This window comes from Chelonus insularis, unplaced genomic scaffold, assembly GCF_013357705.1.
Source record: "Chelonus insularis isolate UGA/USDA-ARS -01 unplaced genomic scaffold, ASM1335770v1 contig_397_pilon, whole genome shotgun sequence".
Taxonomy (NCBI): domain Eukaryota; kingdom Metazoa; phylum Arthropoda; class Insecta; order Hymenoptera; family Braconidae; genus Chelonus; species Chelonus insularis.
The window spans coordinates 207,661-228,397 of NW_023276552.1; the positions used below are offsets into that span (position 1 = coordinate 207,661).

The 20,737-nt window shown below is 31.2% G+C and overlaps 8 protein-coding genes across 16 annotated transcripts; 6 read left to right on the forward strand and 2 right to left on the reverse strand.

The window, feature by feature from the left end:
• Nucleotides 1–19: 19 nt before the first annotated feature.
• Nucleotides 20–2,308, forward strand: ICA69 (islet cell autoantigen 1-like protein). The gene is made up of 3 exons (XM_035084597.1): nt 20–144; nt 402–1,920; nt 2,160–2,308. The coding sequence occupies exons 1-3, from the start codon at nt 134–136 to the stop codon at nt 2,274–2,276; spliced, it is 1,647 nt and encodes a 548-aa protein (XP_034940488.1). The 5' UTR covers nt 20–133; the 3' UTR covers nt 2,277–2,308.
• On the reverse strand, nt 2,129–5,750 carry LOC118067706 (armadillo repeat-containing protein 8-like). The gene is made up of 5 exons (XM_035084596.1): nt 5,551–5,750; nt 5,350–5,423; nt 3,493–5,257; nt 3,231–3,397; nt 2,129–3,145 (listed from the first exon to the last, which is right to left on the reverse strand). The coding sequence occupies exons 1-5, from the start codon at nt 5,575–5,577 to the stop codon at nt 3,109–3,111; spliced, it is 2,070 nt and encodes a 689-aa protein (XP_034940487.1). The 5' UTR covers nt 5,578–5,750; the 3' UTR covers nt 2,129–3,108.
• Nucleotides 5,735–7,173, forward strand: mRpL52 (mitochondrial ribosomal protein L52). 3 transcript variants are annotated; one of them, XR_004690418.1, is made up of 6 exons: nt 5,735–5,972; nt 6,045–6,117; nt 6,202–6,334; nt 6,405–6,565; nt 6,664–6,866; nt 6,996–7,170. XR_004690418.1 is itself a non-coding variant. In XM_035084600.1 (5 exons), the coding sequence occupies exons 1-4, from the start codon at nt 5,927–5,929 to the stop codon at nt 6,558–6,560; spliced, it is 408 nt and encodes a 135-aa protein (XP_034940491.1). In that variant the 5' UTR covers nt 5,735–5,926; the 3' UTR covers nt 6,561–6,565; nt 6,664–7,173. The 3 variants fall into 3 exon arrangements, 2 of the variants coding, with proteins under 2 accessions (XP_034940491.1, XP_034940490.1); XM_035084600.1 differs by having other exon boundaries at nt 6,664–7,173; XM_035084599.1 differs by lacking the exons at nt 6,664–6,866; nt 6,996–7,170 and having other exon boundaries at nt 5,738–5,972; nt 6,405–6,625.
• A 142-nt stretch (nt 7,174–7,315) lies between these two features.
• Nucleotides 7,316–9,225, forward strand: LOC118067712 (carbonic anhydrase-like). Of its 3 annotated transcripts, XM_035084604.1 has the most exons (7): nt 7,316–7,708; nt 7,800–7,985; nt 8,055–8,196; nt 8,307–8,409; nt 8,500–8,559; nt 8,635–8,733; nt 8,808–9,225. In XM_035084604.1, exons 1-7 carry the CDS (start codon nt 7,645–7,647, stop codon nt 8,913–8,915), a joined length of 762 nt encoding a protein of 253 aa, XP_034940495.1. In that variant the 5' UTR covers nt 7,316–7,644; the 3' UTR covers nt 8,916–9,225. The 3 variants fall into 3 exon arrangements, with proteins under 3 accessions (XP_034940495.1, XP_034940494.1, XP_034940496.1); XM_035084603.1 differs by having other exon boundaries at nt 8,500–8,733; XM_035084605.1 differs by lacking the exon at nt 8,500–8,559.
• Nucleotides 9,226–9,339: 114 nt separating this feature from the next.
• Nucleotides 9,340–10,144, forward strand: LOC118067798 (uncharacterized). The gene is made up of 4 exons (XM_035084751.1): nt 9,340–9,446; nt 9,510–9,662; nt 9,740–9,898; nt 9,989–10,144. The coding sequence occupies exons 1-4, from the start codon at nt 9,393–9,395 to the stop codon at nt 10,142–10,144; spliced, it is 522 nt and encodes a 173-aa protein (XP_034940642.1). The 5' UTR covers nt 9,340–9,392.
• A 299-nt stretch (nt 10,145–10,443) lies between these two features.
• On the forward strand, nt 10,444–12,378 carry IFT52 (intraflagellar transport 52). Its single transcript, XM_035084682.1, has 6 exons — nt 10,444–10,687; nt 10,758–10,975; nt 11,052–11,160; nt 11,245–11,527; nt 11,601–11,849; nt 11,930–12,378. The coding sequence occupies exons 1-6, from the start codon at nt 10,554–10,556 to the stop codon at nt 12,362–12,364; spliced, it is 1,428 nt and encodes a 475-aa protein (XP_034940573.1). The 5' UTR covers nt 10,444–10,553; the 3' UTR covers nt 12,365–12,378.
• A 119-nt stretch (nt 12,379–12,497) lies between these two features.
• On the reverse strand, nt 12,498–13,716 carry MBD-like (methyl-CpG-binding domain protein 2). Of its 3 annotated transcripts, none has more exons than XM_035084676.1 (5): nt 13,475–13,716; nt 13,254–13,395; nt 13,130–13,183; nt 12,809–13,069; nt 12,498–12,718 (listed from the first exon to the last, which is right to left on the reverse strand). In XM_035084676.1, exons 1-5 carry the CDS (start codon nt 13,603–13,605, stop codon nt 12,620–12,622), a joined length of 687 nt encoding a protein of 228 aa, XP_034940567.1. In that variant the 5' UTR covers nt 13,606–13,716; the 3' UTR covers nt 12,498–12,619. The 3 variants fall into 3 exon arrangements, with proteins under 3 accessions (XP_034940567.1, XP_034940569.1, XP_034940568.1); XM_035084677.1 differs by having other exon boundaries at nt 12,501–12,718; nt 12,809–13,054; nt 13,475–13,714; XM_035084678.1 differs by lacking the exon at nt 13,130–13,183 and having other exon boundaries at nt 12,499–12,718; nt 13,475–13,715.
• Nucleotides 13,717–13,838: 122 nt separating this feature from the next.
• Nucleotides 13,839–20,556, forward strand: LOC118067754 (extensin-like). Of its 3 annotated transcripts, none has more exons than XM_035084674.1 (15): nt 13,839–14,156; nt 14,295–14,503; nt 14,762–14,894; nt 14,990–15,103; nt 15,208–15,329; nt 15,424–15,620; nt 15,732–15,889; nt 16,024–16,247; nt 16,313–17,254; nt 17,444–17,680; nt 17,918–17,970; nt 18,903–19,009; nt 19,538–19,582; nt 19,664–19,855; nt 19,929–20,556. In XM_035084674.1, the coding sequence occupies exons 2-15, from the start codon at nt 14,417–14,419 to the stop codon at nt 20,189–20,191; spliced, it is 2,874 nt and encodes a 957-aa protein (XP_034940565.1). In that variant the 5' UTR covers nt 13,839–14,156; nt 14,295–14,416; the 3' UTR covers nt 20,192–20,556. The 3 variants fall into 3 exon arrangements, with proteins under 3 accessions (XP_034940565.1, XP_034940564.1, XP_034940566.1); XM_035084673.1 differs by having other exon boundaries at nt 13,840–14,156; nt 14,368–14,503; XM_035084675.1 differs by having other exon boundaries at nt 13,840–14,156; nt 14,368–14,503; nt 18,906–19,009; nt 19,929–20,555.
• Nucleotides 20,557–20,737: the final 181 nt, after the last annotated feature.

The window sequence follows — 20,737 nt, forward strand, 5'->3', positions numbered from 1 at the left end:
CCTACCAAAATAATAATAACAATCTGAAAGAGTATGTGTCAAACTTATTAAATACATCAAGGATATCAACAAAAGTAGATTTTTAATAAAATTTAGCTTTAAATTCTAGAAAAATTATTTAAAAATCACTACGATGAACACTTAGTAAGTAAAAAATTAATATTTGAATTCTTTATTGTCTTAGATACTTATATCAATTTACTGCCACATTTGTTATTACAATAAGTAACTTTACAATGCAAAGCTGGGCTTATCATTGCTTTAGGAAAGATTAAGGCAGGAAATCCACCTCCGTACATTCTCTACTATATCATATTTGTTCAGTTTATTTTATTTTTTCAACTAAACTAACTTGTCAACATGTACAAGTATCATAGAATTGAAAATTTGGGTGTTTTCAGTGATCGTGGTGGACCAGGTGTGTCTGGAAATGCTTTTGATCGATGGGTCCAACGTACAGATTTAACAGAAGATTCAACAATTACAAAAATGCAACATCAATATTGGGTCACAAAGCAAGCATTATCTAGAAAGCTGGGTAAAAAAGAAGATGAGTGTATCGTAGCATCTGATGCTGAATTAGACGCCAAATTGGAATTATTTCGAAGTATTCAGGAATCATGTTCTTATCTTCAACGAGTTATTGATAAATATCAAGAACGACTGTGCAATTTAGCTCAGGAAGAGAATGCAATGGGACGTTTTTTAAAGGAAGCTGGGAAACAAGATAAGACGAGAGCTGGAAAAATGATGTCAGCCGTAGGAAAATCATTATCTTATTCAGGTCAACAACGTTTAACACTACGAGCTCCATTAGTACGTCTATATCAAGAAGTTGAGACTTTTAGACAACGAGCAATTGAAGATACCCTTCAAAATGTTCAATCTATGGAAAAAGCTCGCACTGAATATCGTGCTGCGTTATCTTGGATGAAAAACATATCCCAAGAATTGGACCCTGACACTTCTAAACAGTTAGAGAGATTTAGAAAAGTTCAGACCCGTGTAAGACGTGGTAAAGCTTCTTTTGACCATCAAGCTTATGACTGCTTGCAAAAAGTTGATCTTTTAGCTGCTGCCAGATGTAATATGTTTAGTCATGCTCTCGTTCTCTATCAGAGTACATTGTTAAATTTTACAAAAAAGTCTGCCCAAGCTTATGCTACGATAGCCAATAGTTTTAAGGGTTATCAACGGTATGACTTTATGGTTGTGAAAGAACTAGCGGAGACATCGACAAAGCTTGCCAAAGAAACGGGTGGTGACGATGATCTTGAAGATAAAGATAAATTATTATTCTTTGAGTCGGACTATCAAGACAATATTGAAGAAGCTCAGGAAGCGAAACCTGAAAAAAAAACTGATGAATGTAATGGCAAAGAAGAAAAGCTGCTAGATATTGAGAATGGCTCTAAAGATGAATTCGGATTTGAATCTTTAAATTTAACTTTAAATCCTATGTCTCCAGTAAACGAAACTGAAAAAAAAGGTGAAAATGCTGACAACATATTTAAAGAATCTTTGGCCTTAGACCATGATAAAGAACTCGAAGAATTTTTTGGAAATTTAACAAGTGAACATTTTAAAACTGATGAAAAAAGTATGAATGAGCTTGAAAAAAGTCTTGCAGAGTTAGACTTAGCTATGGACTCATTTACTACAGGAAATACAAACTTTGATTTCGGTGACGCTTCAGTAACGTCCTCTTCTAGTCAAGACCAACCACAACAATCTATTCAGTTACTTACTTCTGAGAATGTTGCATTATTAGATGATATACTTAATAGTGGGCCCAGTGCGAATATTGAATGGGATTCAATGACTGGAGACACATTTTTACCTCCAGGAATTTTGAAACAAAGTTTAGGTGATGTTGTCTCAGGGAAAAAACCATCAAAGGTTCTTAATAATGACGAAAAAGTACGCTTTTATATTTATTTATATTAATACTGGATTGATAGAAATATTTGTATGTATTTTTTAATTTTAATGTAAATCATTCTATCAACAGTTTTTAATTTTTTAAGAAAAAAATCATAAATGTTTTTTTATTTATTAGTTTATAAAATTTTTTTATCAATCCAATTATCAATAATACAAAGAATTTAAGTAATAAGAGCCGATTGTATAAAAAATAATTGATTATGATTTTATTACAGAAAAAAACAAGCAAAAAAAAAGGAAGTTCATGGTTGGATTTATTCGCGGATCTGGATCCTTTAGCAAATCCTATGGAGAGCCTATCAAAATCAGGAGATGGGAATGCACCAGCCTAGTTGACGTAATTTACTCGATTCTATTGGTATGAGCTTGTTTCATAAAAAAAAAATATCTGAATGAATTATTGAAGATTCTGAAGGACAAACCATAATATCACAGAATTGTTAATTAATACATTCCATTACATTCCGATGAAATGAATGCCGAAGAATTTATACCAAAGATGATGAAAATCTAAAATGACTTATTATCAAATATCTATACATTATGTCGTGAGTTTGCTAGTCACAATTATTTACCTTATATTATTATTATTATTATTATTAATATTATATTTAAAATAATGTACTTAAAACTCTTGAGTTTCGTGTTTTTTTTCAAGCGTTCAATTTTATTGAAACGTACTATGGAATTAATCGTAATCTTGAGTCTTTTTGCCACATTAAAATATTCAATAATAAAATTTACTATAAAGATTATGATAAAAAATATACCAAACAGTGCAAAAATTATTGATGGGTGCATGATTTGATTTTTTTTTATCAGTTCAACCACAATTTTTACCTTCCATAGTTTTTTTTTCTTTTTTTAAAACAATTTTTACTACGTTAACAATAAATTAAAGAGACTAGGAAAACCTAAATTCTCATTTGATTATTCGAAAATTCTAAAATTGCTTCTCTTATTTTTGTTCTTAATCACTAATTCATTTTTTAAATTCATTTATTCATTTCATAAGGAAAATTCTAGTCTTTAGTTTTAAAATAGACGCATTGGCGGGATCACAGTGTTATTTAACATAAATCAAAGTTCATCATAGGATTCGCTAAAAAAATAATTTCCAAATTAAAATTCTAGGCAAGGGTGTCTAAGCAAAGTCTTCATAATTTAGGGATCGAAAAATTGGGCCATTGCTGTCTTCACCCTGTAAATTAATTAATATAAAATAATTAACGAAGTGTAAAAGATTTATGTTTATTATTGAGCATAGAATTTTAATAGTTACATACTTATCAAACAATTGCGAATCTTTCGTACAACGCAGTTGCTGTAAAATTTGATAAAGTCCCAATTCGCGCAATCGTGCCTGACGTTGCGCAGCACCAGGTTCTTCTCTCCAAACTAAATTGCATACACAAAATATGGCCGCAACTTTTAGTTTCACATTGCTATGCATCTAAAAATAATTTTGAAAAATATATCTTTATACTATTTTGCAACTCTATATAGATAAATTATGTTCAAAATGGTTCAATTGATTTACATACTTACCATATAATCCATTAATTTTTTGAGTACGTCTTCATTAGCCATGATGTGTTCCCGAGCTCGATCTCCATCAGCAACATTGGCAAGGATGCAGAGTGCCTGCTCTTTTACATCCGCCGAATGATCCGGATCTTCCAGTACCAGAATGACAGCTTGCATGACATGAGTAGCATGTTCATCCATAATTCTGTCGATATGTGCTTTTGTAGAGAGCAAATTTCTCAGTAATCCAAGTGTTTTCATCAATACAGCAGGCTCAGGATCAGCTAGGAGCCGAAATATTTGATCAGTTCCGAGGCACGAGAGTATTTGAGATTTAACACGTTGTTCTGCTTGAAAAGCTACATTCATTAGCGCCCATATTCCATTAAGTCTTAACGCAGGATCAGGTCTCTTGGTTAGAGAGCATAAAAGTTCAACACCTCCTGACTCAAGAATGGGTTCTTTACTTGGACTAAATTCTAAAAGTAAATTGCACAAAGTACTTGAAGCAACAGTTAATAAATCTTCTTCACCATCTCCACGACCTTCAAATCCTTTGTCTGCTCCATGAAGTAACTGCATCAATGGGCGCCACACTGCATGGTCTTGAAATGTCGTTCTGAGCTGTTGCACACTCCTTGATAATGAATGAAGACATCTGACAGCAGCAAGACGAACTCTAGGACCTCCAGGATCTTGAAGACCAGAAACGATCAACTCCATCAAATTTTCCGTTTCAATAATTCTTTTTCGAATATCTTCATCATTAGCTCCCAAAGATGCGAAAGCTCTAAAAGCTGCTTGTCGCATATCTTGGCATAATGCAGCATCTTGAACTTGAGGATGAGGCCTCAAAAGCTCAGCTAAGGTAGGTATAAGGTGATTACTGATTGATGCAAGACGTTGAAGCTCTGTATCGACTTCTGTAAGATATGCAAGTGTTTCTGCAGCTGCTACGCGCTCTCTAGGGGGTCTATCTCGATGGCAGAGTCTTACTAAACATGGTAAAGCTCGATAGACAACTCTTGGATCCGTTGAAGAAAGTGCACCAGCTCTGTGTAGATAAGCGACACATCTAGCAGCCTCTAATTGAACTAATGAACCTCTTTCACGTCCAATTAGTTGACCGAGAAGAGCAGGCAGTGGTTTACTTTGAGATCCTTTACCTGTTGACATATTCGCGACTACAGTAGATACCAGATGATTTTGATAGCACATGTTGGCTAAGCAAGCTAATGCCGGAAGTTGGACCTCAGCCAGAGGAGAATCTAATTGAGCAGCTAAGGTCTCTACAGCTCCACCTTTCATCAAAGCATTTTGTTCTTCAGAAGTTTTGCATGCTGTTGTTAAAATTGTTGCTACACACACTTGACAAGTGATCGACCTTGATGCTAAAGACAGTAGACGAGGTACAAGAGCTGGATTTTGATATAAAGTTTGAACAGGTGCACTAGAATGTTGGAAGACTGTTCTTAAACATCTTAAACATGCTTCAATCAGTAGATCCGATATTTTTGGCTTTTCATTCGAAGTTGAATCAGTAGTAGGTGTTGATAAGAGTAATTGAAGAATCAAAGGTACAACTCCAAGGTCTATCAATGCTAAAACATGTTGATCGGTGCCTTTTGCAAGAGAGCCAAGCGTTACAACAGACTCTAACCGAATTCTTTCTCCAACTACTGATACCGATGTGTCACTGATTAATTGAAGAAGACGTGGAACTACACCTTGAGCGATGACGGAACCTTTTTGACGGTTACTGCCAATTACAGAGTTCTTCAAACATCTGGTCAACCAAAAAAATTTTTTTTTATGAATCATTGAAACTTCATTTATTAATTTGCGTTTGTTTTAAGGTTAGAATAAATTGCAACTTACATTAATGCTTGTAAACATTTTTGGGGGTCTGGCGAATACAGCTCGTCGATGTAACTTCTTGAGCTTTCAACATCCTATGTAAAGAAATAAGAAAACAATAAATTTGAGTAATCACTCGTCAAAAATAGCTAACAAAATTGTTTAACCGCTAGTAAATGCAAGGTTGATAACTTTCCCAATGTATTTTATTTGTTCACTTACCATAAACGGCTGCATCACCGAGACCATAATTAAAACAGCTAGTTATCTTATCATATATATTAGTTTAAAGTTGGAAAAAATTTATTATACACTTTAACAGCCAAATTTGCCACGAGGAAACCGTCAAACCGTTTTTGTTGGTTATTACGTGAACGACTGACCAACTGCGTTCCATTTTTAACGTTTTTGCGCATTTCACGGTATCCAACATATCAAACACATCATTAATGTATTTTCGCTGAGTTGGCAATTCTTCTGTTAATGTTTTTTAGCAATTTATAACCTCTATCATAGCGGTAAAACTTTAGTATTAAAAAAATTAGAATAATTAAAGTGAATTAATACTTGGAGTGAAGCAAGATTGGATTCATCGATCATGACTTTAACTAATAAAATCATCAATGGACTTCAGTATTGTACAAGTAAAAACAAGACATTTATTTTAGAGCAATAATATGTGTTTTTTATTAATAATCTTTTCTATTTAACTTCAGATAATAGTTTCATTAAAGCTAAGGGATTTCATGCATCAGCTTCACGTCTTTTAGATCAAGATTGGCGAAGAATGTAAGTAAAAAGAATTAAGAAAAATATTTATCTTCTCTGATAAAAATCTTTAATAATAAATGTCATGAAATTTAATGTTTATAGTAAAGGACTTCCATCAAATCCTAATGCTTTTGGACCTTTAACAAATCTACCCGACTATTCTTTTACTGATGGTAGACCAGTACCTTTTGGAGTAAAACAATATCTTCGGATTCAAAAACAAAGAAAATATTTTGTAAAGTCATTTCTATATATTCTTATTAACCTTAATTAACAAATTATATTAACAATTTTGTTTTTGATAGGAGAAAATAACTAAATTGGTCAAAGAAATCGATTTTGCAGTTGAAAATCACGAAAGGCGAACACAGGAAGCCGAAGAGAAAAGAAGAAAAATTATAGAAAACAAATTAAAACCAAAAGGTCAAATGATCTTAGGGGAATCAAATACAAGTCAATAGTTAATGTATTTAGTTACCAACAGTTTTTTAAAAAAAAATATTAAATAAATATTGAAAGCAGTTAATAAGCAGATTTTAAATCACTAATATCATAAATTCTTAGCCTTTTTAACGTACGATTGAGGTTGACGGACAAACAGGGAGATGAAAATTTAAAGTTGATGCTATAAATTTTTTCGCGTGATAAAATGGAAAGAAGTCGGTAATAATACCAAACAATCTGATCAATGTTCTAGCAAATTCCATATCCTAAATTACATTTTAATATTAATACGATTTATTCACCAATTACATTATGACCATCAAGTAAGTAACCTTATCATGTCAACTAAGATGAGCTCTACAGATTAAAAAAATATTCTTCAAACGGCATAACTATTTAATTATCACAATTGCAATCTAATTAGAACTCATCAGCTCCTCTTTTCGATACAGATGATTGCGAAGAACAACTGAATTGTTCTCAGGTGATGTATGTAATAATCGATAATGCAGCATCGACAAAAAGAAGATAACGAAGAGATACTCAATGTTTGATTGCAAGTTATAGTTACATCACCTGAATTCGTCCTGAAGTAACAAACCGACTCCATCATATGTTTAGTCCCACTCCAAAGCGTGGCAATGAATTTCTTATCTGTTTAGGACTACCACTCCTTCATGGAGTGGTTATTTTTTAATCTTTTTTGAATTTAATTGACAAAGATTGATGACTTATATTTAAGCACTGTCTTATGAACTCAAGTTATAAACTTCTTTTATTTTTCAATCCATTGATGTAAAATTTTTTTTTTTAGCTAAATTAAAAATGCGTGAAAGATTAAATTACAATAGTTTATTTATGACTTGTGGGAATATTTGTTACTCAGTTGAAAAAAGGTTTATCCCAGAGAAATAACAATTTAGGAGTTAAGAATCTAAGCTATCTTCCTCTTAGGCATCATTATACTACTTTACATCAAATTAGTATGAATTAATATTCTCTGATAAGCGGTACGTTTCATGAATAATATACAAATGAATTTCATATAAAGCAGCAATTCACAATATCTCTGGTTTCTTTCTTCTTAAAAAATCAAGCAAAATGTTTTTTGTGCTCACCACAAATTTTATTCTCGTAATATTTAATTCATTTCAAGCATTAGCAGGTATTGAATATTAATTTTTTCTTTCAATTGATGATTTATATTTTTTATTCCATTTCATTAAATCGGTACTGTGAAATTATTTATTTGATAGATTACGACTACAAAAATCCTGATTCCTGGTCAGTTGAACATGCTGAATGTTACGGTCGAATGCAATCACCTATTGATATTGATCTATTCGTTAATTCTGGTCAGCAACATTGGTACAACAATCTCGTTTTCTTCAATTATCATGAACTACCTACAATGGCTAAATTATTGAACGATGGACATACATGTAATACTAAGGCATCTATAAGATACAAAAATTAAATTTAATTATTTCTGTCATATATAATGATTTTAGTGAAAATTGAATTTGAATGGAACCATTTTGCTCCCCAAATTCATGGTGGACCACTTCATGATGTTTATCAATTGGAAAATCTACATTTCCATTGGAATACGAATCATCACAGTGGAAGTGAACATAAAATAAATGGAGAAAGGTAACTTATAATTCAATATTCAATAAAAATAATGCTAATTATATATTAGTGAAGGTTCATGAATAAAATTTTTTTTAATCAATAACATATGATCTCTTCAAAAATTTCAGTTTTCCTCTGGAGATGCACATGGTTCATTTCAACCGTAGATATAATTCCTACTCAAATGCATTAAATTACAGAGACGGATTGGCTGTCGTAGCAGTTATGTTTGTAAGTACAACATTTTCTTAACTATTATTAATCATTTATCATTTAGATAATTCATAGTCATCATTTATTGTATGCTCATGTATTTTACAGGCTTTATCGTCTGAAGACCAAAGTCTTTTACTGTCTAAAATTCTAGCTAATTCATCTGAAGTAACGAATAAATATTCAAACATTCATATTCAACCATTTAGACCTCATATGTTTTTAAATGAAGGAATATTCCAGAATTATGCAGTTTATTTTGGATCACTCACCACTCCTCCTTGTACAGAAGGTGTAGCTTGGTTCGTATCACTTCAACCACTTCCTGTTTCTACGACAGAAGTAAGTTCGACCTTTCTACTTATAGCCAGTTAATCATTATTATCAAAAATAAATGTTTCCTTAATTATTTTTAGATGCATAAGTTCAGATCTTTACAGTTGGCAAATAATGATGATCATAATAATCGACCTATCCAACCACGAAATGGTCGCAGTATAAACATTATTGAAAGTTACTTTTAATTCATCTTTTATAACTTTGATTACTTATAATTATAAAAAAGATAAATATAGTTATTTGATCTCTAATTGGATTATCATTGATAATTATGTCATCCATATTAATATATGAACGTTTCATCTCTGCGAATCTTTGCAAATAAAATATTTCACTATCAGACAATTCTCGATCTAAGTTCTAGTGGATTATTGATGTAATTAAAATGATCGTGAAACTTCCCGATGAGTAATGGTAACCTGAGAGGATTATTGAGTTATTATTTTTTTATTTTTATCCTAGATACAATCTAGCATTATATAAACTATCATTCAGAATATTCTACGGCTTTTGTGAAATTTTTCATAAAATTATATAAAAATAATTCAATGATTTAATTTTCTACTATTGTTTTTTGCTATGTTTCATTTACTTTCAATTCATCATAGCTCCAACATATTACATATAATCTCTTGGAAGTTAATAAAATATTAATAATAATAATGTCTTGTAGATTGATGATCTTAATATTTTTTATTAATTTATTTGTTAACCAGGTATGTTGTATTTCGCATGATTAATTATTAGTGATTTTTCAACATCCTTTTTGATGCCTTTAGGTAAATTCAGAAATTGTTGCTCATGATCTTAAATGTCGTGTTTATAAAGAAGAGTTTTTGAGAGATGTAAAAGTATTTTTTCATGCTGACAGTGACATAAATGAATTTTTTGCCAATTTCACTATAATAAAACCCATTCCAGATGATGCTGTGGTGAGTTTACTTTTTAATATTATTAAAATATTTTTGCAAAAGATATTAAGTAAAAAGGTTTTTTAATTCTATATAAGGGTCATATAAGAGCTCTAAAACGCTCAGAATCAGGTATTTATGATATACCTACCAATTTTCAATTTTCTCGCCCATTTTGTGAAACAGTTACTGATCCTACTAGTTTATTTTGGTATACGATTCATACTATGATTTTTGATACATGTCCTCCTCAACCAGTAAGTATTGTAATGATAAAAGATGTAAAAATATAACTTCATAGAAATATTCAATTGTACTAAATATGAGTTTAATTAAATACTTTTCAGGGGACCTATGTAATAGAAAGATTCGTCCTGATAGATGATGATCATGAAAACTTCTTTCGGACTGCCTTAACTCCTGAAAAATATATGATAACTTTTTATGTGACTCACACGAAAGGAGCGATATTCTATTGTAATGTGCATTATGATTTAAACTAAAAATACATTTTAAATCATGTGCAATCAACTTTTTTGCTTAGAGCAATTTACAAATTACCTTTTATAGTATATGTGTTATTTTATTTTTCTAAGTTTATTATTCATTCTTTTTTTCCATTTGATTATTTCATTTTCCTTTCTGGTTTTGATGTACTAATAAGTAACTCTTACAAGTGAGTCTTATTCCAAAATAACTGAATCTTCATTGTCTTGATTGAATATGAATCATCTATTGGTTGTTAGTCTACCAATGATGGCCAACAATTTGATTTGTTATGAAAGAAGTTGCTCCTGACAACAAAATACCATTTGTGTGTGTTTTTTTTTGTTATCTCATTGTAATTATTGTCAGAGAACAGTATTGTGTACTTTTAAAGAAATATGAATTCAAGTGTAATAAGTAATTAAAATGAATTCTCTAATAAATCATAATGAAAACGAGCTGTACCAAGTTCTTTTTGATTCATCTAAAAATGAAAAAAGACTTAATGAAGAATTTAAAATTCTTCAGAGGAAATTGAAAGCTAAATGGAAGTTTTCTGAGTGAGTAAAACTTATTTATTTTTTAAAGTCATTTTATGAAGGATTAATTATCTGATTAATTTTATCACAGATTTAATGATGTATTATCGGAAGAATTATTAGCAACAGCAGAGCTACTAGTTCTTGCTGAACCTCGAAGTAAATTCACAGAATTAGAATTGAATTCAATCAGAGGTTTTATCAACAGTGGTAAAAATGTTTTAGTAATGCTAGGAGAAGGTGGTGAAAATAAACTCAATACGAATATTAATTTTCTTCTTGAAGAGTTTGGCATAATGATCAATAATGGTATACTCATCTTTATTATCCATTTATATCATATAATTCATTGAATTATTTATTATTTTCCTACTTTATTTACTAGATAGTGTTATTAGAATGAGTTACAGCAGGAACTTGCATCCTAAAGAATGTACCATTTCTCATGGTCTTTCAAACAAATCTGGCTTCGTTAATAACCATAATGATTCAGCGTAAGTTTATCAACATCACATTAGTTATTATTGGTATTTATTTTAAATAGCAAGAATTTAATCAGTTTTAATTTTTTTATCTAGGAATTTACGTTTTCTTTATCCATATGGAGCAACTCTGAATGTTGTCCAGCCATCAATCGTTGCATTATCTAGTGGTTCGATGGCAGTTCCCACTAATCGTCCAATCTGTGCATATTATTTTTCATCAACAAGTACGGGAAAATTAGTAGTTCTTGGTTCATCAAAATTACTTACTGATGCGTATATTGAAAAAGAAAAAAACGATACATTAAGAGAAATGATATTTGAATTTTTTGAGTCTAAAGAATGGAAAGGCAAAGATATATATATTGATGATGTTGATGTACGTTAGATGATAATCATTAATTATTTAGATTCTTCGTTCTTACTTTATAATAATTAATGTATTATTTTAGAATTTGGAGTACACTTTTGTACCAGATATAGTACAGCAAGCTGACAATCCAAAAGTTTGTACACAAGATATCGATAGCCACGATATTCCACGAGAGTACACGAAATTTTTTAAACACGAATTTTATTCTATTAATTTGTCAATGATACCTGACTGTTTAAAAGCTTATCAAGATTTAGGAATTAAACATGAACCTTTGACATTAATTACTCCTCATTTTGAAACACCATTACCTCCTACTCAAGCTTCCGTAAATATAATTATACATAATAATGATTCATTTCATTATCATTATTTTTAAAAATTTAATCAAATAATATTATGTTTTAGGTATTTCCCCCTAGTTTTCAAGAACTTCCGCCACCTGCTTTAGAACTTTTCGATCTTGATGAAGCTTTTAGTTCTGATATTTTAAAACTATCACAATTAACGAACAAGTATTTATCATCGAAAGATCCACACAATGAAATGGAGCTCAGTTGTTACATTCAAGAATTTGGCGAGATTATTAGGATCAATCCATCTGAAGCATCTTCTGCAAAAGAAATATTAAAATGCATTGTCCTAAAAATCAATAATTTTAGAACAATGAGTCCTCATGAAGAAAAAAACATTGAAACAATAGAACCAAATGACAACGATAATAAAGGAAATGATGAAAAAGTTGATGAGCCGGCTGATAATCAAAATGTCAAACGAAATGATAATGAATTCGATGAACATGAGATTGATGAACAAAGTGATAGTCATATGTCAAGTATATGAATTGTTATAGTATTTTTGTACGCAAATAAACAATAAGTCAATTTTTTAGATAATGAATAAATTCTTTCAACCCCATTACAATTAGTAAAGAATAATAAATTTTTTCTCCAGAGTGAAATATTTTTAGACAATATTTATTTAAAAAAACAGTATTCATTACTTAAACTATACTTACATGAATTTACATAATAAGTAAAAATGCATTGATTAATAATAAACAGAAATAGATCTAAAAAAGTCAATAATTAGTCAAAATTACAATGAAGCTGTTCGTAGAGCTTCTTGGAGTTTTTTTCTCGCTATCACTACTCTGTCTTCTTGACGTTTAATATCATCATCTGCTATTGTAACAGCCTAAAATGATTTAAAAAACAATTTTAAGTATCCTAAGTATAGTGGAAAAAAATAATATAAAATTTTATTTAAGAAAAAACAAAGCTAGACCTGTACAAGCGGTTGATCTGGATTTAAAAATACTCCAGGATTTTTTTCAAGGGATGTTTTGGAGCCTGTTTGGCCTGTGACTGGTTGAGAGGACATATGAAGAGCTGTTGCAACACTCTGTAAAAGAGTTTCTTCTGTAATATAAGGTCCAACCGCACGTAAATTCTTTGGTAAGTCCATGGCATCAAATTCGAAACCATCTGGATCACATGCTCTTAATCCTTCTAACCTTTTTTCCCAGAATAACTGAAAAGGTAGAATCTACCATCAAAATGGATAGTGTTATAGATTAATATTATTACAAGAAATTTAATTATTTACTTGTTTAGGTTTATCTTGTGAGCCATATTTAGTATCAGTTTTATCTACACCTTCCTAAAATTACAAGTTAATGTAATTTGTACATGGTATAAATAATAATTGATAATAAATATCGTTTACGTACTTGTTTCGGTTTATCCTGAGTTCCATGCTTTACATCCTTAACCTTTTTTTCTTGTGTTTTGTAAATCGTAACAGGTTGTTTAAAAATCGAAGCTGTCTGTCTTATTGGTGGAACTAGTGAGGCATCATTTCTTACACTTCGACTGATAAGTAAAATTAAATGAAATAATAATTAGTAATAATTCTAATTCAACCATATTTCAATTTATAACTCGTAAATACCTGTAATAATAAACATCAACTTTTCCTGATGAAGGTACTGAGTTTTGATTTTTGCGTGGTATATCTTCTCTGGATGGCCAATTTGTCGGCAACGCAGATGGATATTTTTTTTTCTCTATTGACATATTCATTATGAATAAATCAAGTCTTTTTTTTCTTAAAATATTACAAAATTATTGTTGGGTTATAATATTATGCACTAATTATCAACAACATGCAGCCATATTGGAAATATTTGATACATTTGATTGACAGCGCTGTGGTGGCATTAATCTCTACTATAATCAAATGGCGTTTCTTATCGATGGATGATTTTAAGTGTAGTGTCATGACTATAAGATGTCGCGGCTCCAGATTTCTTATTAGTAGGTGTATGTCTCAAGCCGGAAAATTTTTATGCATGAAAAATTTTGTGCTGTTTTCTTTGAGTAGTCAGCCATTGCTCAATGTATAATCGATTAGTGTTCTCATAATGACATTATAAATAATTTTCAGAATATTTAATAAAATTTGATCATGAATCAGTATTGATTAGTATTTGATCTACTTACGCAACAAATAGAATAACTGTTTGTATCATAAATACTGATAATGATGTACGCAAATAAGTGTGTTCTAGTAAATTCAACTCCTTTAAAATTCAGACAATTGTCACCGTCAACAAATACTCGCGAACAATCAGGTAATTATTGATAAAAAAAAAATAATGAAAACAGTTATTTCATTTCATTAATCATTGAGAATAGTTTTCATGTTACTCATAATTATATAAACACCGTGATTTTTGCTTGAGTACTAACGCAAAATTTTTTTTTTGCAGGTTTTTATATTGGTTATGAATTATGTATTTTATTATTAGCAAATTATTTTTCCTCGTTACTTTTATCCTCTAGTTTATTCTCTGTGAGTGTTTGATGTATTAATGGAGCAGGAATAGTGGATATGACAACAGTGACGCATGTTACTGAAGCAATTAGTTCAATGCTCATGGCTAAAGGAAGATTTAGGGGTTCCAATGGGACCAACAAAGTAATATATTAATATTAAATAACGATTATTATTTTTATTTATTTTATTTAAATATTTAAAGTGGTATATTACAAAAGTTTTTGTAGTATTAATATCCTTTGAACAATTAAGTAATTCTATCAAGTATAATAACAGTTGTTAGAGCGATGTTTAGTAATGGTTTACTAAAATTATTCTAGAGTTTGGAAAAACTTTTGTAATAAACTAATAAGTGATATCGTGCATATTTTGTATTAATAAAGTACTTCTTAACTTCAGAATTTATTTTCCAATGGAGTATTTAAAGGTGCTGAAGTTTTTACTACAGAGTTTGAAATTAATGAGACTTCTCCTAGTGCAAGAACTTTACTTACTAAAGGGTATATTCAAGATGAAATCAATAACTTTTCAGGTAGGTTAAGAAGCCGATTAACTTGATCTTCCGTGATAAAGTCTCAAATTCAAAGTATCAAATTGCAAGTTTCTGTAATGAATTAATTTGCTTAGGTGCTACAGTTTCTACTCGAGGAAGGTTCATGACTGAACAAGAAAAGTTAAGATGCCCTAATGAACGTCCGCTCTATCTGTACATTCAGGGTCACACGAAACATAATATTGATTGTATGGATAGCTTTTTCCTTAGTATCTTCAGTACCAAATTTATTAATATTTTACAGTTATGGATTATTTCCATTGGGGAATTAACTTGTTTTATTTATTTTCAGTGGCCATACAAAAAATCAATAATATCATCAAAACAGAACATCAAAGCTCGTTGAATAGACCAAGCCGATTCACAAATGCTCCACCACCTTTGATGAGTTTACATACTGGGGTTCCATCAGTGGTAGAATATTTTTCAACAGCTAATATTGAATTATAAAATAAAATTGAAATTATTTTGTTATAACCATCAAATTGACGGTTATTTTTATCTACAGGAGAAGATATGTGTAGGAATTGAAAATGCTCCTGAAGGTTTTGATTTACGTGGTCGGATTATTGGAGCAGGAGGTGCCAATTTATTGTATATACGAGGAGAGACGGGTGCTACAGTGACTCTTAGAGGCCGTGGGTCACAATTTATAGATGCTACTTTAGGTACTGAATCACCTGAACCACTTCATTTGTATATAGAGTAAGTAATGATTAATTTAAAAAATTTAATATTTTATTTAATATTTTCACATAATAAATCTATAGATAATAATTTTGAACAAAGAATAATTGACAAAAAAATTAATTACAGGCATCCTAAACCGGAAGCTTTACAAAATGCCAAGCAATTAGTAATTAATTTAATTCAAACAATACAATCTGAACTACAATCTTATATTCAACAACAGCCGCCACCAATACAGCCACAACAAGTTTTGGAAACTTCGCAGATTCAACAAATTCAGCAAGGTAATTAAAATAATGACAATTTCCAAGTCATTTAGAAGATTTTCCACTACGTTCGAATGCAATCGAGCGAAAAGATAAGCATAATCATGTAGGTTTAGCGGCATTATTATTATAAAAGAATATTTTGCTTATAGCACACTTCCAGACTATGAATATTGGGGCGCTGACTCAGTCTAATGTTGTTACGATCCAACATCAAGATATAATTCAACATCCACAAAGCAGTGTAGTTACGTTACCTGCGACAATATTAACCGCAACCATGACAGGTGGTCCAGCTCCTGGAGCAACAGTTCCTCCTCCTGGAGTTCATATTCCAGCACATACTGGACCTTTAGCACCTCCAAACCAACCTCAAGTAAGTTTTTTAATCATTTCATTAAATTTTGTTTCATTTTTTCTTATACCCATCCATTCTTATAGGAAATGCAGACATTAATATCGCCTCCATCATCTGTTAGTCAAGTACAATTGATCGGGCCACCTCCAACTGTGAGTCAAGTCCAATATCAAATTCATCCAGGCCAACCTGTTCATATTCAAGGAATCCAAATGCCAGCAGTATCTCACTCACCCTCTCAATCAGTAGCACAAATGTACGTTATGAGCCAACCTCCACCACAAAGTCCGAATCAGCAAGGCTTTATTGCTAGTAGTGGAACATCTGTTAGTGGGGCTGTTTCTTATGTCTATACTCAACCAAATATTCAACGACCACCTTCACCAGTTCCTCAAGCTTCTATTGAAACTGTTAATGTTAATCTTCAACAGCCACCACCACCAACATCATTAAATGTCACTCATCAACCTCCGCCATCGTTGCTTCATCTCCACTTCCCTCCTCCAAATTTCCCACCTAATCAGCCGCCTCCACCAATCCCTCAGACATATCAGATTCAGTATCAACAAATGCAAACAACTGGGCCTCAACCACCGACGCAGTTTGTTTTGCAATCTGATGAAACCATAGTACAATCTCAACTTCAACAAAACCCAGAACATACTCAACATATTTTGCCCGCTCAATATGATGCTCAACCGCCGCAATATCCTCTTCAAGTCCCTCCACCAAGTACACAAACTTTTCTCGTGCCAAATTCACCACCATCTCCAAACCATCATCCACAACCACCACTGCCAGTGGGAATGGAAGGTTCTCATCAACATGAAGGACCTGTAGAACATGGTCCACCACCACAACCAGTACCTCCGCCTCAAATGGTACCACCACCTCCAGTTAATCAGTTACCGAATTCTATGAATATTCTAACAAATATGCCACCGCCAAATCAACAACCTCCACCACCAAATGCTCCTTGGCTCTATCAAGCACAGCAGCCTCCACCCACACAAGGACAAATCCAGGTGAGAGTTTAAATAAATTTAAAATTAAATACAGTGTTAAAAATCCATTATGTGAATAGTTTTAAAGTAAATGAGGCCAGAAGAGCGCCCGAAAATAGAGATTTAAGAAAATTTAACTTTAAGATCTTAAAATGGTAAGCTATTTAACTTTTAAAGTCCTAACTTGAAGTTTGCAATTTCTTTGAATAGATTCAAATGCCACCACCACCATCTCAAGCTCTTCATGCCGTACCATCTTCCCAAGTTCAACAACAGATTCAGTACCATTCACAGCAATTGCAGTATCAAAATGGCCAAGTGCCTGCCCAAGTGCACTACACTATTCAACCACCTCCACAACCATTTGAGATGCATAAGCCTGATTCTCCAGAACATCATAAAGGCCATGGTATTAAGAGGCGATTTACTGATGTTGATGGACTTCCGGTATGTTTTTAAAACCCTACTTACTTATCATTATTTTTGAAACAATAAAATAAATAAAATAACATAACGAATTAAATTACAATACTAAATTTATGAGTACGATATTTTTTTATTTCGCAGCTTTAGATTCGGATTACTATTTAATAAATATTTTGTCTGGATAAAAAAATTAAAATTATTTTATTCCAGTTAATTTCTCTTAATTGAAAAAATTAAAAGTATTATTAATTTTTTTAGGATGCACCACCTTATCAGTGTGGACCACCACCAATTCAACGTCATGGAAATGGGTGAGTGGAAATCAATAATATGATTTTATATTATTTATATTAAATAATGGATTTAAATTGAATGAGAGATTTAATTGAAACTCGAATGATTGAATGAGTTAATAGATTAAGAGGATTATAATGTAGCAAATAATTTAATAGCTTATTTATATTTACATAAAAATAAGAATTAAATATAAAAATGTTTATCTCTAGAAGTAATATATAGAAGACAAGCAATAGAGCTGAAAAATCCAGAAGCAGGCAATCGTAAGCTTGAGTTTTATTTCCAGATTGCTTATTTAAAGATGTATTTTTTGTTGGATGTTGGAGATACTAAACTATAAGTTATAAGACCGTACAGATTAAATATAACGCTTATGATTTATTACAGAGCAAGTGATGCATGATTATTTAATGGGGAAATTTTAAAAAATTTTTAATAAAATTATTCAAATTCAGAAATCTACACATTACATAAAATACTTAAAAATTTTTCAAATTTTTATATGCATTTTTTAAAATTGGTGCTGAGAAATTACCTTTGAGCCTGAATTTTTAAATAAATGAATAAAATGTTAATTAAGTTAATACGTATTACATCCATAGTATAGATCTAAATAGTCAAAGAGAAAAATTCATTACTTGATTAAAAAACTGTTCATCTATTTATAAATTATAATGAAAAATTTTCATAATTAGAAAGAAACAAACCAGACCTTCGTGGACAGTGATATCTTGATTATTACTAGCATTTAAGAAAATCTGTTAGATTAATTTTTTTTTCATAAACGCGGCTTACGTCTTCCGTTTATATCAAATAAAAGCTGTTGAAATGATTGAAACTCAGCTTAATATTTCAGAAATATCCACGGATCTAAAGCAACAGCTGATTATTTTTAATTAGCCTGTTGCTCATCGTTTAATTAATGAATTTTACTGAAATGTTTAAGCAGAGAAGTTGAGAGGCAGCAACAACCGATGCATGGTCCTACATCAGGAGGTGTTGGTCATCCCCCTGGCGATCGAAACAAGCCGCCAATGCCACCTCCGCATCCAGGTCTGTAGCTAAGAGTATTTTTACTGAAAAAATGCTGATTAATTCGTCTTATTGATTGTTTTACGGCGAATATTTAGCATTTTTCTAAATACTCTTAGACTGTATTTATACTGTAAAATTGAATTTTTTTTTTTCTCTTATCAGTATTTTCTTAGCTCATTTATTCTTCCTGGACCGTAGCAGTACTTCACATGGACGACTATTAATTATTCATTTGAATATTTTATTCTTGCAGATTGTTTTTCATGACAGCATGTGCGGCAATTTTTGTGGATACGTTTGTTGTATATAATGAATAATCCTTTTAATTGAAATATTATTTAATAAATTCCAGGTGATATTTGATGCAAAACAAAAACGTGACTTTTATATTAATTTCAATATAAAATCTTTTTTCAGACAGATATTCCAGTGATGATGCATCCGAGAGTTTCTGTTGTTTTTCATTTTTCATATTTTTAGATAGATATTAACAATTTTTTTTTTTTTGATAAAATACGAAAATATAATTTATCATGTGTTCTACAGGTGAAAACTGTCATTTGGATCAAAGATCTGCTGGACCAAATTCAGGTAAATAATATATACTTTAATTAAAATAAAAACTATAATAAATTCATTGAAAAATGATTTATTCTTTATTGTGACAATTAGGCAATGAACAAAATTTTAATGGTGATTGTGGTATGATTCCTGGATCTGGACAACCAATACCACCACCTCCAGGATCGTGGCAGCGAGTTCCTTGGACAAGGCCTCCACCACCTAGGGATGGAGAGCATCATGTATTATATCCAGCTCCACCGTTGCCCACAAATATGCCTCCACCACATATTAGGCCCAGGGGTAAGTGATTATATAAAGATATCTTCTACCAAACAAGCAAGTCATTAATTACAGTCATACATTGACTATAAAGGCCAGTCCGACATCGATCGAAGTCGGTCGCCCGTTCAAGGAGCAACATTGGATCATCATATGAATGTTGAGTACAATCAGTTGCCTCCTTACTCTGTTAAGCCGCCGCCGTACAACTCAATCCCATTGATGCAATCTATCTGCAATGCACCGCCACCGCCACCACCGCCACCCCATCATCAACAACGTCCACCCTTCCCTCAACAGTATCAGATTCCTGTTTCGCAAGGACTTTCGGTGCCTTGCCCTCCATGGATGAATTAATTGTGTCTATATGAATTCATTAGGTAAAGATACTTGATCCAATTAACAGTGATTTAGACTTTTCATCCATTAAATACAAGTATTTGTGACATAAGTTAATGTGATAGTGACCGTTGAATTTAATCGCCTTAATGCTACATTATTAATTGAATTAATGTTTGTAGCTAAAGTATGAAAGTGACTGTGAATTTAATTTTATCAACGAATTACATCGATCAAAATTTGACGTCAGTGATCGTTTATGATATGTAATATATTAAATATACATACATATAGTTTAAGTGAATTTCGTAGGGTTATTGTGTACAGTAAAAATAAAATTGTTTCTATTTATAATTGGTGCGAATTCAGCTTTCCTCGATATTTAAATTTATTTATTATTTCTTCCAGTGTTCATTTATTTTCAGTGTTCATTTCTAAATTGATATGACGTTGAAAATTCATTGAAAATTTTGATTATCATACACTGGCTACTATATTATTATTATGCTTTTAATTTCAATTTCTATCATTGAAAATAACGGCATTTATTTGCAATAATTGATT

Excerpts from the sequence above, each read along its gene's own strand:
- LOC118067712 (XM_035084603.1), top strand. The coding sequence starts at position 7,645 with ATGTTTTTTGTGCTCACCACAAATTTTATTCTCGTAATATTTAATTCA. Across the intron at positions 7,986-8,054 it reads ATTGAACGATGGACATACAT|TGAAAATTGAATTTGAATGG; the intron begins GTAATACTAAGG and ends TAATGATTTTAG. Across the intron at positions 8,734-8,807 it reads TTCCTGTTTCTACGACAGAA|ATGCATAAGTTCAGATCTTT; the intron begins GTAAGTTCGACC and ends AATTATTTTTAG.
- LOC118067706 (XM_035084596.1), bottom strand. The coding sequence starts at position 5,577 with ATGGTCTCGGTGATGCAGCCGTTTATG. Across the intron at positions 5,424-5,550 it reads CGGTGATGCAGCCGTTTATG|GATGTTGAAAGCTCAAGAAG; the intron begins GTAAGTGAACAA and ends TTCTTTACATAG. Across the intron at positions 3,398-3,492 it reads AAAAATTAATGGATTATATG|ATGCATAGCAATGTGAAACT; the intron begins GTAAGTATGTAA and ends AATTATTTTTAG.
- LOC118067798 (XM_035084751.1), top strand. The coding sequence starts at position 9,393 with ATGTCTTGTAGATTGATGATCTTAATATTTTTTATTAATTTATTTGTT. Across the intron at positions 9,447-9,509 it reads TTAATTTATTTGTTAACCAG|GTAAATTCAGAAATTGTTGC; the intron begins GTATGTTGTATT and ends TGATGCCTTTAG. Across the intron at positions 9,899-9,988 it reads ATACATGTCCTCCTCAACCA|GGGACCTATGTAATAGAAAG; the intron begins GTAAGTATTGTA and ends AATACTTTTCAG.
- mRpL52 (XM_035084600.1), top strand. The coding sequence starts at position 5,927 with ATGACTTTAACTAATAAAATCATCAATGGACTTCAGTATTGTACAA. Across the intron at positions 5,973-6,044 it reads TGGACTTCAGTATTGTACAA|ATAATAGTTTCATTAAAGCT; the intron begins GTAAAAACAAGA and ends ATTTAACTTCAG. Across the intron at positions 6,118-6,201 it reads GATCAAGATTGGCGAAGAAT|TAAAGGACTTCCATCAAATC; the intron begins GTAAGTAAAAAG and ends TAATGTTTATAG.
- MBD-like (XM_035084676.1), bottom strand. The coding sequence starts at position 13,605 with ATGAATATGTCAATAGAGAAAAAAAAATATCCATCTGCGTTGCCGACA. Across the intron at positions 13,396-13,474 it reads GTTGATGTTTATTATTACAG|TCGAAGTGTAAGAAATGATG; the intron begins GTATTTACGAGT and ends TTTACTTATCAG. Across the intron at positions 13,184-13,253 it reads CTCAGGATAAACCGAAACAA|GAAGGTGTAGATAAAACTGA; the intron begins GTACGTAAACGA and ends TTGTAATTTTAG.
- IFT52 (XM_035084682.1), top strand. The coding sequence starts at position 10,554 with ATGAATTCTCTAATAAATCATAATGAAAACGAGCTGTACCAAGTTCTT. Across the intron at positions 10,688-10,757 it reads GCTAAATGGAAGTTTTCTGA|ATTTAATGATGTATTATCGG; the intron begins GTGAGTAAAACT and ends ATTTTATCACAG. Across the intron at positions 11,528-11,600 it reads TATATATTGATGATGTTGAT|AATTTGGAGTACACTTTTGT; the intron begins GTACGTTAGATG and ends GTATTATTTTAG.
- LOC118067754 (XM_035084674.1), top strand. The coding sequence starts at position 14,417 with ATGACAACAGTGACGCATGTTACTGAAGCAATTAGTTCAATGCTCATG. Across the intron at positions 14,895-14,989 it reads TGAAATCAATAACTTTTCAG|GTGCTACAGTTTCTACTCGA; the intron begins GTAGGTTAAGAA and ends TAATTTGCTTAG. Across the intron at positions 15,890-16,023 it reads GATTCAACAAATTCAGCAAG|CACACTTCCAGACTATGAAT; the intron begins GTAATTAAAATA and ends TTTTGCTTATAG.
- ICA69 (XM_035084597.1), top strand. Across the intron at positions 1,921-2,159 it reads TTCTTAATAATGACGAAAAA|AAAAAAACAAGCAAAAAAAA; the intron begins GTACGCTTTTAT and ends ATTTTATTACAG.